The sequence below is a fragment of the Mesoplodon mirus genome, assembly GCF_964341445.2.
Source record: "Mesoplodon mirus genome assembly, chromosome: 5".
NCBI lineage: Eukaryota > Metazoa > Chordata > Mammalia > Artiodactyla > Ziphiidae > Mesoplodon > Mesoplodon mirus.
This window is the reverse complement of record NC_138980.1, coordinates 49,578,401-49,591,659: the sequence shown is the minus strand read 5'-3', so window position 1 is coordinate 49,591,659 and position 13,259 is coordinate 49,578,401. Positions and strand designations below refer to the sequence as shown.

Below are 13,259 nucleotides of genomic sequence, written 5' to 3'. Positions count from 1 at the left end.
TTCTAGAAATTCACACATGAATGTAAGATATTATTCCGTCCCTTCTTACAGCATCAAAGAAGCACACTGAGCGTATAAAAATAAACACCTTTACTTCAGGATACTGCCTGGCTAAGTTTCATTGAAAAACAAATATCCAGTGCAATTGTCTGTGAAAAACTGAGGCTTAAATGATTTGAAGACACTTTGGGAGCAGACAAATTAGATAATCACAATCTTTACGGCTGGAAAGGTTCAGCCGATGTTGACAAGTTGTAAAGATAAAAGCTTATAGCAAAGTCAGGAGCTAAATTTCTTAGATTGGGTCGGGGATCAATGTTAATCCTCAAATTGTAAAAGCACTGAACTTCAAAGGATCCCTCATAGTGTTGTAAGTTTTCAAGATTATCGTGTAAAACTTGATTTACTGAAAAACTTTGGCTTAATTGTCCTTAGACAAATACCTTGCAGTCTTACAGTATTTTCTACCATCTAACCCATTTCTTAGATGTTGTATGTGTTATGTGATTTGTGCCCCATGCTGCAGTAACAGAATTTCAGCTGCTGGTTTTCAAAACACTTCCAGTTGGGTGACTGTTAATAGTTTATGAGAGATATGAGTCAGACCATGCCATTTCTAGGCAACTTTTTTTTTTTCTTTTTAAGCCAACATGGAATTTGCCTTATGGCCTCACTCTGATCTCAGCAAGAACACATTCAAAAGAGTTCTTTGTTTTTTCAAAGGCTGTTTGCATGAGTTGATTGAATGCTCTCCTAGCACGGAGACCTGCCCTAGAGCCAGTGGCAGAATACCCGTGTACTGGGTTGTATAAAGGATTCACTGCATTTAGCTCCATTCATTGTGCTGACTGTGCCTCCCAGTTACACATCCAACTCTCCAACCTCTGTTTGCTTTTTTCTTTTGTTTACAGGAGCAGAGGGCACAGTGTTCCCTAAATCTATAGAGACACCTAATGTCAGGGCAGATCCCTTCAAGGAACTAAGGTAAACTTCTGAGTATGGTTTGCATTGATTAAGTGGCTATTTGCTCTCTTTGTGCAACTGGTTGATGATCCATTTTGAATATCTATGATGTAACAGTATCATGAGTGTATGAACTGGGAGAGATTAGAAAGGATGTGAAGATAAGCTACAACTAAGAGAAAATTTTCACTGAGGACTTAAAGTTGGAAGTTTGGAGGAAGTGGTTGCCAGTCTTGGAGTTGTAAGATTTAGGATTCATTCATTTGCAGTGTGTATTTCCTGATGTATTTTCTGGTACCAAAATCCTCTCCAGTTAGAGAACTAATCAGTAATGTGTGCTGATCAGCCCAAAGAATAGTGGTGTTTAAAAGAAGCTGAACTGTAAATACAATACTTTTTTTTTTCCTATCTAACAAGCTCCCCATTTTCTGGAATGATAAGGTTCTAGAACTACCTTCTGTGGGTATTCCATGTACTGGTGTTAATTAAATATCCATAAGCCTGCTGCTTTTAGCAGAAAAGGGCTCTGCGATGCCATGTACTTACCAACAACTTATGGAAAGCAAAAAGGAACAATAGACATACCGACGGACAAATAGACAGAGATATAGCCTAAAAACCATTCCTGCCACCGAAGAACTATCCCCAGCCCTCCAAATGAAACATATATAAAATGGTATGATGATACAAATATAACTTTAATTTTCATGGTGGAATTAGAGCCATGAAGAATTCAATGAATATTGGCTTTCTTCATTTCTCACAGTTCTTTTAATTAAGACCAATCATAAATCCTCATAAACAGCCCTGAATAATTCTTGCATAACAACATCAACTGTAAGCAAACGCACCTGTATTGCACAAGTCATACCTTCTCTTTCACAACCAGCCCCGAGATCTCTGTTTTGCAAAAACAGCAGCAGCCACGTTGGAGCTTGCATTTCCCTAAACAGAAACGTGTCCTCAGTAAGTGGAGGATATATCACCTCATTACAAAACCATAGCATTCCTACCAGGCCTGTACGTCTTTATGAATATAGGGAAATAAATCGGGCAAAAGGAAGAGGATAATCGGTGGGGAGTGAGAACCTTTTCTTAGCAAAATGCCGTATACAGTGGGGCTATATTTTTAAAATTACATACCACGCTGTGATGTTTTACATGTTACTGGAATAACCATTTTCACCAGGTCTTCCAGAGGCCAGAAGTTGCCTGACTCTCTGTCAATTAGATCCTGGGTTTCATATTATGCTAAAGCTGGAATCTTTTAAGCAAATCCACCCAAGGAAATGTGCATTTTAGGACCCTGAGAGAGCTCATTCTCTGAGAATGCACTGAATCCTTGTGGCTATGATGTAAGAACTCTTTCAAGCAGGCTAATGGGTGGCCCAGTTCCCTGTCTTTTCACAGTCCTCTTTAGGAGCAGGGGGTTTTATTTGGGGGGGAAGGGGGGTGTTTTTTACAGAACTAGTGAATGATTTGTGCTGATCAGCACAAAGATAAGTATGTCTAAAAGGAGCTGAACTCTATCATGTACCACAATGTTCATTGCAGCTCTGTTTACAATAGCCAGGACATGGAAGCAACCTAAGTGTCCATCGACAGATGAATGGATAAAGAAGATGTGGCACGTATATACAATGGAATATTACTCAGCCATAAAAAGAAATGAAATTGAGTTATTTGTAGTGAGGTGGATGGACCTAGAGTCTGTCATACAGAGTGAAGTAAGTCAGAAAGAGAAAAACACTGTATGCTAACACATATATATGGAATCTCAAAAAAAAAAAAATGGTTTTTTGGTCAGAGATTCTGCCACAAAGCACCATTAAAAAAAAGTTCCAGAGGGATGGAGAAGCCAAGTGATCACATTCTAGGCTCCTGACTCAGTTCAGGCTGTTTGTGTACACATCAACACAATCTGAACAGGGGCAAACAAAAGACCAACTTAAGAATTACATACTAAAGTCTTTTTGTGCTTCCTTTATTTATACTTAGACTGACTTCTCAGATAAACAAGTAAAACTTAAATATCCATCCATATCCCTCAGCTACTCAATCAATCAAACATGAGAAAAATAACATCTATTTTAGAGACCTTCTCTTTTGGGATAATTTTTGTTTCCTCAGGCCCCTTTCTTGGCTGCTGGAGGTTTTTTTTGTTTGTTCTATTGTTGTTTTCTGTTTGCTTGTGTGTTAATAAGAAGCAAATTTTAGGCCTCTGACGTTTCTTCCTGGAATATCTCAGTTCCCAGCTAAAGGAATGGTAGCTTCCTCTCTGTGCGCATTTTGGTTCACTGCTTTTCTTATTAGAGTTACTGTACTTACTATATTTGCCGTATTTGCTTAAGACATTTGTAAATAATCCAGGGTTGAGCTGAAAATCACAAAAGAGGGTTGTTTCTCTCCAGACAAATAAGGAGTGTTGGTAAGGTCTGCACCCAACACCCAACTCAGGCATATTTGTAGACTCTGCTGCTGCAGGGCGATTCTGAAATCATGACGTATGGCTCTAGATTCAAGATTATACTTAAAAATGTACCAGGCACTACCCCCATCCCTCTAATAAGAAAAACTAACTTTGAATAGAAACTGGATTTGAATAAATTCATGACTTAAAATTTGAATATTTTAAATGTTCACACAGTTTTTTTTTTCCCTAAGTCTATATAAGACAAATGGAAAAAATCCCTGATCTCAGGCCGTGCCTGATCTGAGACTGGAAATAGGCCATTCAGTTTGACATAGGTATTTTCTGTAAGAACAGAGACTACCTTTGAATGACTACCTTGCTCTAAGCATTCTTTTCAACTGTGAAGTTTCCTTGTAGGATTCTGATCCTACCAGAATAGGAAATGGACTATGAAATCCTATTTCCCAGATGTATGCCATGACAATTGTAAAAGAAAGGAAGAAGGTTATATGGACCAATGTACACAAACAGCCAACTCTGTTCCCCTAAATATCACTAAAAGCTTGGAAGGAACCACAAAAAAGCAAGAAGCCAGAAGGTCTTCATAAAAGAATTCTTCATCAGCGGCTGTGCTGATATGCTTTTACTCTACCTTCAGTTATAACAAGGGTGGTGACCTGATTTTCCATTTCATTGTCTATAAGGAAGGAGCTGTTTCCCAAGTGTTGTTTTCAGATTCTTTTCCCATATAGGTTATTACAGAACATTGAGTAGAGTTCCCTGTGCTATACAGTAGATCCTTGTTAATTATCTGTTTTATGTATAGTGGTGTAGATATGTTAATCCCAAACTCCTAATTTATTCTCCCCCAACTTGGTAACCATAACTTTGTTTTCAAAGTCTATGAGTCTTGTTTTGAAAGTAAGTTCATTTGTATCATGTTTTTTAGATTCCACATATCAGTAATATCATATGATATTTGTCTTTCTCTGTCTGACTCACTTCACTTAGTATGATAATCTCTAGGTCCATCCATGTTGCTGCAGATGGCATTATTTCATTCTTTTCTCTGGCTGAGTAATATTCCATTGTGTATATGTACCACATCTTCTTTATCCATTCCTCTGTTGATAGACATTTAGGTTGCTTCCATGTCCTGGCTATTGTAAATACAGCTGCAATGAACATTGGGGTGCATGTGTCTTTTTGAGCTATGGTTTTCTCTGGGTATATGCCTAGGAGTGGGATTGCTGGGTCATATAGTAGTTCTATTTTTAGTTTTTTTGAGGAACCTCCATACTGTTCTCCATAGTGGTTTTACCAATTTACATTCCCACCAACAGTGTAGGGAAGGTTCCCTTTTCTCCACAGCCTTTTCAGCATTTATTGTTTGTAGACATTTTGATGACAGCTGTTCTGACTGGTGTGAGGTGATACCTCATTGTAGTTTTGATTTGCATTTCTCTAATAATTAGTGATGTTGAGCATCTTTTCATGTGCCTTTTGGCCATCTGTATGTCTCCCTTGGAGAAATATCTATTTAGATCTTCTGCCCATTTTTTTGATTGGGTTGTTGGTTTTTTTGATATCGAGCTGCATGAGCTGTTTGTATATTTTGGAGGGTAATCCATTGTCGGTCACTTTGTTTGCAAATATTTTCTCCCATTCTTTTCATTTTGTTTATACCAAGTATTTTTTTGACACTTTATTAAGAGTCAAGGCATGTGATAAATACTTGAGATGTAGAGTTAAATGAGTACTCAAATAATTTATAGTTAAGGAGAATAAGACAGAAAGCAACCTCAAAATACAAGGTAATGAAATGTAGGATAGATGTATGAACCAAATCAAAGGAAACACAGAGAATTACAAAACCTACCTAAGAGAGTTAAATAAGGCTGCCCAAAGGAAGTGACATGTTAGTTGCAAGAAGAAAAAAGATAAAACCCAAAAGTACACCTCAGGTTTCAAAAAGTGTGGTTCTCTACAGCCATTTAATGTAGGGGAAAGTACCCCAACATATTTCTCTAGCTCCCAAGAATGTTACTGTGTTATTGACAAACATGAGGGATTGTAATTTCCTCATGACAGTTGTGTTCTTTAAAAAATTGTGTGAAGGCAGTTTCAAATATGGTAGCAAAAGACTAAAGATTGTTACAAGTTTCAAAAATCAGTATGTGGGCTTCTCTGGTGGCACAGTGGTTAAGAATCTGCCTGCCAATGCAGGGGACACAGGTTCGAGCCCTGACCCAGGAAGGTCCCACATGCCGCGGAGCACCTAAGCCCGTGCACCACAACTACTGAGCCTGTGCTCTAGAGCCCGTGAGCCACAACTACTGAGCCCATGTGCCAGAACTACTGAAGCCTGAGTGCCTAGAGCCCGTGCTCCACAACAAGAGAAGCCACCACAATGAGAAGCCCGCATGCCACAACAAAGAGTAACCCCCACTTGCCGCAATTAGAGAAAGCCCACGCACAGCAACGAAGACCCAGTGCAGCCAAAAATAAATAAATAAATAAATAAATTTTAAAAACCCAAAAAAATCAGTATGTAATTCAATTCAGAACTGATTCACTGATAGCAAACCCATTCTACAGCCCCCAATAAATAAGGTATTACTTTGTTACTGTTTATTTTTCTCTATAATATTACCAGGGTTTTAATGATAAAGCTGAAAAATTATGATACATCTGTTACTCCCAATAATGCACTTGAATGTTTTGCAAAATTTTTTTTTTAACCGGGTAGGTACTCAATCTGGCTCCTTTGGAAATATGGGAATTTACAGTTTGTGTGTCTTATAGGGAAACAGGGATTAGACAAGCCTCCCACAAGTTGACGAAAATGAATTTATTCATTCTTTAATTGTATTCTAAAATGTCTGTAGCCAGCTAAGTATTTATTGGCTCTCAGTGGTTTGTAAATTTAAGTGGCAAGAACAGTCTGTCAGAGCTTCAGGGCTCATTGAATTTGAGGCTTGGCAATCCTCCTCCACTTCTTTGTCCTCTTCAGAATTCACAATACCAAAAATAATGGATTGACAGTCTGATTTTAAAAAATGTACACACACAGGTAAAGAGAGAGACACACACACAAAGACAGAAATACAGAGAAAGAACAGGTGGGAGTGGGGGAAGGGAGAGAAGAGGCCAGAAGCTGTGTATTGAGCTTTTAGCTATGGTACGTGGTGAAAGGAGGAGTACCATTGTAGAAGAAATCTTTAAATTTTCTCCCTTTTAAACATTTTGCAGACATGTTCTGTAATTTTCTTCCCTCTCTTCCACCCCCAACTCCAAATACTTAAGACTAAGCTTTTTTAGTTTTGTTTTGCATGTATGAGATTTAGAATTATTTGATCATATAGCACAAATATTGAAGTGATTCAAAGGAGAAATGAAAAAAAAATGTAGTGGACCAAATAATAGCAGTTACTTACTCCAAGGCCTTAAAAAATAGAATAATGGTGAAGCAGTGTTCCTGATGGTCAAGAGCCTGTGCTTTGAAGGTATCCTGCTCGGGCTTTGAATTTGGTACCCATGCCTGTCTGCTTTGTGAACTTGGGCAAGTGTCTTAAGCTCTCCTAGCCCCAGTGCCTAGAATGGAGGAAAAGCTCAGTGAATACTAATTCAACACATGTTAGCTATTGGGAGGACAGGCAAGCAGCTCGCTCTCTCACAGGCACACAAGAACTCAGATGGGATGGGAGTTCCCAGAGTTTAATATTTCTTTAACCCCTAAAAAGTTTCCATCAAATCACGGTGACCAACGATTATTTCTCAATTAAAGACAAAAGGAAAAAATTATTGACTACTTCCATCTACTATTAACTGCATTTTATATAAGAGAAAGGATATAAGAAGACATAATATAGAATAAAAGACAGTCTCATAATTGAATACAAGACAATCTCATTTAACTATATTAACATGTCATTGTATTGCCTCCATTTTCTCATTTTGCCAGAAATGCTAGTGACTACCTTACAACTCTTCTCTTCACACATTTAATAGTGCCTGCTGAGAAAAAAAAAAAAAAAAAAGATCTGAAAGCCACAGGCTAGGGCTTAATGAGGCCCACTTGACTTTAAGATTGTCCTGTTTGAAATCCCAAAACTATTACATCTTGCCCATCTTCCAAGACCAGTCAATACATATATATGTCCCTTTTCTTCCTCTTCCTCCTATATTCCAGCATGCCATCATTAATCTCTCTTTTTTTTTTCCTGTTAGTATCAGTACTAGAGTTTGAATTTATCTCTGTATTTCCCTTTTCTACCTTATCCCCAACCTTTCCCCGGGTGCCTTTCACCATGGTTCTATTAGTAAGTATAAGGAGAAGCACAAGAGGTAAAGGAAAATGATACTTCCGTATTTGAATTATCGCCACCTTTCCCTTTGCCTTGTTTATCAAAAGCTCTTATTTTGCACATGTAATAGAAATTACAGCTTAAAGATATTAAACCCATGAGTCTGTATTCATCTCCTCTGTACATTATGATTCTACCATTAGAGACCAGAGAATGATAGATGGCAGATAACATCACAGGGAAAGCTGAGGCTAGGACATAGGGGAAGTCCCATTCAGACAGGAAGAGGAAGTAGAGATCTCCTCTGTTCTGGTCTCTGGTGAATTGTGGGAAGAAGAAGACAGGAAATGTAGGAAAAGCAGGTGGTGAAATATATGTCCTGATGACCTTTCTTCTCTGGGTCATGGAGGGAAGAAACCAATTAAATAGATTTTAAGGAAAGGCAAAAGCAAAGGGTCATTGTACATTTTCATTTGGGATTCTAGGAAGAAGCCAACTTGTAGGGTGGTTTCACAACCCCCTAGAAAGAGAGGAAAAGAGGACCTGGGTCAACACTCTGGAATCTCCGTTAATTCCAGGGGTGGGGGAGGAGGGAAGGCAGTTTGTAGAAGTGTCCATGTGGTGTGTTGAGGAATGCACATGGATAACTGATGGTACAGGCTGGCTGGTTCTGGGGAGCATCCCTGCAGTGGGGCTGAGGGCTCCAAAGAAGACAATCCAGTTTGGTGCAATGGGAGACCTGCCCAGGTCTCAGGGTCTACCAACACCATTCAGTCCCAACTCAGTGGATACTGCTAAAGCCCAGAGAGAGTTTATTCAATGAGGACTTGGGCATGGGGGTCTAGCCTGATGCAGATCAAAACAACATCTCCTGGCATCTAAACTTGCTCTGTTCCTGTCACCACGTGGTCACATAAGCCTCCTTCTGTCATATCCATAATGATATCTGAAAGAGGGAGAGGAAAATTTAGACTAATTATTTATTCTAATGGGAAAGTTGAAACTTTTCAATTACAGAGAGGATGCCAGAATAGATTTCTTTTTTTCCCAACAATCCATAAGGATAAGTTTGAGAGAAAAATTAAGTCAGGTAAAAACAATAAAGAAATGCCATTTGTTTTCGTGGATGAGCATGGTTTGTACATTGGCCAGCTTGCAATACAGGGTATCATTCCAGTCACAAGGTATCTTACGTGACTTTGCCAAGCTTCCAAGTCTGTGAGTCTTGCCCTCTGTCTTGCAGGGACCACTGGGTATGAGCAAAAGGAAAAGGTGCTTTCAGAATCCATCATCAGATGCCTGCGATTAGTGTTCATTTCTTTGCAAGTTTTGAGTGAGCATTGATTGGAATTGTAGTCCAGATCTGATGCTCTCAACATACTCCCCAAAAGTGGTCCTGGGTTTTTAATCTTTTTAAACCAATAAGATATTGGGGGAAATGCCTTAATAACCAAAACATTTCACAAGCCTCTCTCTCAAAATCATTTCTGGACTATCTTCGAAAGCTAGAGCCATCAGCCTTGTTCAGTGAGGCACCTGATGGTCCATTAATGGCCAGCCCATTTTTGTCTGAATTTGAGAGAGGCAACTCGACACATTGTTAACATTATCTAAGACAAGTGGCTTTTATTTAAAAATTAAAATTATATCCTTTCGATTAATTGTTTAACTTAAGGGTTTAAAATGTGAAAAAAAATTATTCAGCAGGTAAAACCATAACTGGCAGGGGTGTATAAAATTGCACTTTTATCCGTGTTGTCAGGGCAGGCACGACATCATGAAAGAAGTGCTAACAACCTTCCAGCCATTTAGAGCAGAATGGGCATGTGTGTATATCTGCCAAAATTCCAGAGTTGGGGCTCCCTTCTGCCTGAACACAGAGCATCTTGACTTTATTATTGTTTCTATCTTGATTAAAATGTCAGCAGCTGCCATGTATTATGTGAAATGTGTGGGGTAGATTGTTCTATTATTCTTGAAAAACACACAATTGCTTTAGAATCTCTCTCTTTCCCCCCCCAGTAGGATTGCCCTGCTCGGTGGATAGACAGAAAATCTTGTTTAATTACATCCTTCATGATCCTGGCTTGAAGCCAGCCTTATTTTATTCCAATTATAACCTTTTCAAAACAAAGAGTAATGGGAGTTTAGAGGAACAAGCTGACAGTTTTTACCTGAAATAAGTTGGGAACTAGAAGTAAATTAAAAAAAAATTAAAAAGCCAGTCAGAGGATTCTTAGTCCAGAATTTTCCATGGCTTGTTAAAACATACAGTTGACCATTGAACAATGCAGGGGTTAGTCTGCGTATAACTTATATTTGGTCCTCCGCATCTGCAGATTCAACCAACCATAGACCGTGTAGTGCCGTAGTATTTACTATTGAAAAATATCCACGTATAAGTGGACCTGTTCAGTTCAAACTTGTGTTGTTCAAGAACCAACTATAATATAAATGAAAGGAAAACCATCTCAGAAAGAACTAAATAAATTTGCCTGACTTCTGGCCTTGAATTATGTGCCAAGTTGTGTTAAAGGTCACTCCTTTGTTTGCTATCCTTCAGTGGCTCCCACTGACTTGAAGATAAACAAAAACACTCACGTACCAACTTAAAGTGGTTGATCTGGCCCTGCATGATGGGCCCAGCCTCTCATCTCCCATTACCCTTTCCCCTCCTTCCAACCTTTTGTTATTTTTGTTTCTCCCTCTGCCAAGACTTTCATTGCCACAGGCAAATAAGAATGGTGTAGTGAAAACATTGTCTCTGGTTTCCCATGAGGACGTGAGAAGCCTCCAGTCCCAGACCCGCTAATCTGTGACACCAGGCAGACGCCACTGGAATGGGACCTGTTTGTACTAACAAAGCAACAAAAGTTGAAACAGCAAAGGCCCCTTATGGACCAGGACCCCTTATGACAAACCCCCCTGAGAACCGGTGTTGTCGAACGCAAGTTTGTGTGCCTGACGCACAGTAAAGCCAAACAAACTGAAATGTCAGAGTTTGGAGCAGAGATATGTTTAGTGCAGGGCCAAGGAAGGAGAATGGGTGGCTTGTGCTAAAAAACCCTGAATTCCTTGATGGTTTTAGGGGAGAAGTTTTTAATAGGCAAAATTTGAGGTGCAGGCTGCAGGGTGTGGGACTTTCTTCTGATTGGTTGGTAGTGAGGTAACAGTGTGGTGCTCCAGGAATCTTGTGCTCAGCTCTACCTGGGCGGGGAAACTTAGTTCCTGCAGAAGAACTCAAAGATACTATTAGGTATATTCCTTCAGGAGGAACCAGGACCTTGCCCCATCGCTGCACTAGTGTTGGGGGAAGTGGTGTGCCCACAGGTTCCTGCTCGGTTTCAGTAGCAAAGTTGAACCAAGAGAATGCTGCTTCTTGGATTCACAATCTATTTGACTGTCCTCCAGAGGCATGCCTGGACATGCATCCTCTGGCTGGTGAAGACCAGGGGGAATATTCTCACTGGTCACAAAGCCAGGCTCTCAGGACACAGAACAAGACAAAAGGAAAATCTCCTCATACCTGTGGTTCTCCTCCTTGTGACAAGTGGCACAAAAGATGGAGACAAGAGAAAAAAAATGACCACCTCTGGGAGGAAAAGGACCAGTAGAAAACAAGAGTTCTCATAGTAAGTCTTTACAAAAGTTGCTACACCAAAGGAACTTAATCACACATATATTTTCTCCTGCTAATCTAAACTTGAAAAGGGACACGAAATTTTTACCTTCCTCTCTCAACCTACAGAGTACTGCAGAGCGAAATCCAGGAGAGCTGACTTTGGTAAAAATTCTTAGCTTTCTGTCACTTCTGCCAGTTTTCCAGGATCTCATCTGCAGGCTCCAGAACAAGTGTGGTATCTCAGAAAGTTCTATCTGGGTTGCCAAAACTGTGGGAAAGGAAAAATAATTTTTCCTCTATCTTTCTAGGTTCTTGGCTGAGACAACCCTGTAATAAAAGACAGATTAATACAGAAAAATGTTCAATGACATGTATACCTCCTGTATACATGGGAGATACCCAGGAAGACTGAGTAACTCCCTGAAATGGCCCAAGCCAACACCTTAAATATCATCTCTAGGGAAAAACAAAAGATTTGAGGGAGGGGTACGGAGGAAGAGGCCAGTTATGAGAAGTTATCAGGAAAAGCACAGTAAGCAAAAGTAAGGTTATTATGCAGATTTAAGTCATTGCCTTCTGCATTGATGAGAGTTTCTAGAAATTTAGTCCTCCTTCTCTACCTGGTACAGAGAGGGAAACCCCTTACAAATGGAGATTTTCCTTATAAATGTAAATGTCTCTTACAAAAGAGTAACATCTGCTTGTTTTTCAGAGCTTCTCTCATGTCTGCTATTTCTTAAAAATAATCAGCCTAAAATAATCCTTATGCCAAAGAGGCATATTTTGGGATGGTATATTCTGCTCCCATTCACTGCTTTTCTTTTTCTTTATCTTTGTGGGTGTGGGTCTTTTTTGGTCCATTTACTGTAGTTGTGTTAGCATTTCAGGAAGAAGCAGAGGTAGACATATGTGTTGAGTTCACTGTTTAATCAGAAGCCTCCTCAATTTGCAGGCTACAGCCATTCTCCCTTGGTTTCCTCTACAGTGCCATAGAGGCTGCACTTAGGGCCTTGCTATTCCCTTTTCTTGAAACATTCTTGTCTACTCTTTCTGAATCATCCTATTCATCTTTGAACTCTCAGTTTAAAATTCACTTCCTAAGGAAATCCTTTTTGGCACGCCCCAGGATCATACTGGTCTCCCTGTTAGCCCCTATACATAGCCCCTGCACATCTTCATTTTTGGATGCACTGGCTCAGATGTCTTCCGCATTTGCCATTGCCCACAGAGGGGTTTAGGTTAGGTGAATCATCACAAATTCATTCCCTCCAGAAGTGTGTGCTCAGCCAGCAAAATGATGAGTAACTGACTCTTTGACATTTGTTTGTAAAGGAGAGCCATTAAAGTCTCCTGGAGTCTCTAATTTTGGCCATATGCTTATTTATCCCTTTTCTTTCTTTCTTCTATTCATCCTAAGTCATTTCCAAAAGAGAATAATCTGTTCTTCTTTCTTTTACAAGCAGTTTCAAAACTTTAGATTTCTTTTTTGCCCAAGCGTTCTGCTATAGTCACACTCCAGTAGAACTTTGCTTTAACGTGAAGCCTCCGACCTACAATCCCTATTCATTTTCTCAACCATGGTTATCATAATTCATAGAGGAATCAAGTCCTCTTTCACCCAGTTCTACATTTCATCATTGCTTCCTATTCACAAAGGAAGATTAGTTCCCAGGCCTTTGGATTTTTTTCAAAAATACAGCCTGACTCATTAATGATAACTTTCCTTGCCTGGCATCTGAGTTCAGGCACACTCACTCTGGAAAAACAAAGCACAGACGAATTTGAAATCCTATGGCAATCCAAGCGCATACCCCTAACCTTGAATAAAAAATAGATGCTAATAAATGCAGGGTCTTAAAAATGTGAATTATAGTCATTTCACACTTCATGGCAGCTTCATGCTGAAGAAATAGCTTAAAACTTAATTACGATGCTTGTTCCTTCATTAAGTGCA

At 39.4% G+C, this 13,259-nt stretch overlaps 1 protein-coding gene across 2 annotated transcripts in view; it reads left to right on the top strand.

Annotated features, from left to right (window-relative positions):
- The window catches only part of SGCD (sarcoglycan delta), a 539,655-nt gene that overhangs the window by 441,073 nt on the left and 85,323 nt on the right, over window positions 1-13,259 (top strand). For both annotated transcript variants that reach the window (XM_082620414.1, XM_082620413.1), the window contains exon 6: window positions 912-984. In XM_082620414.1, coding sequence (XP_082476540.1) covers window positions 912-984 — 73 coding nt within the window. The remainder of the gene's footprint in view (window positions 1-911; window positions 985-13,259) is intronic.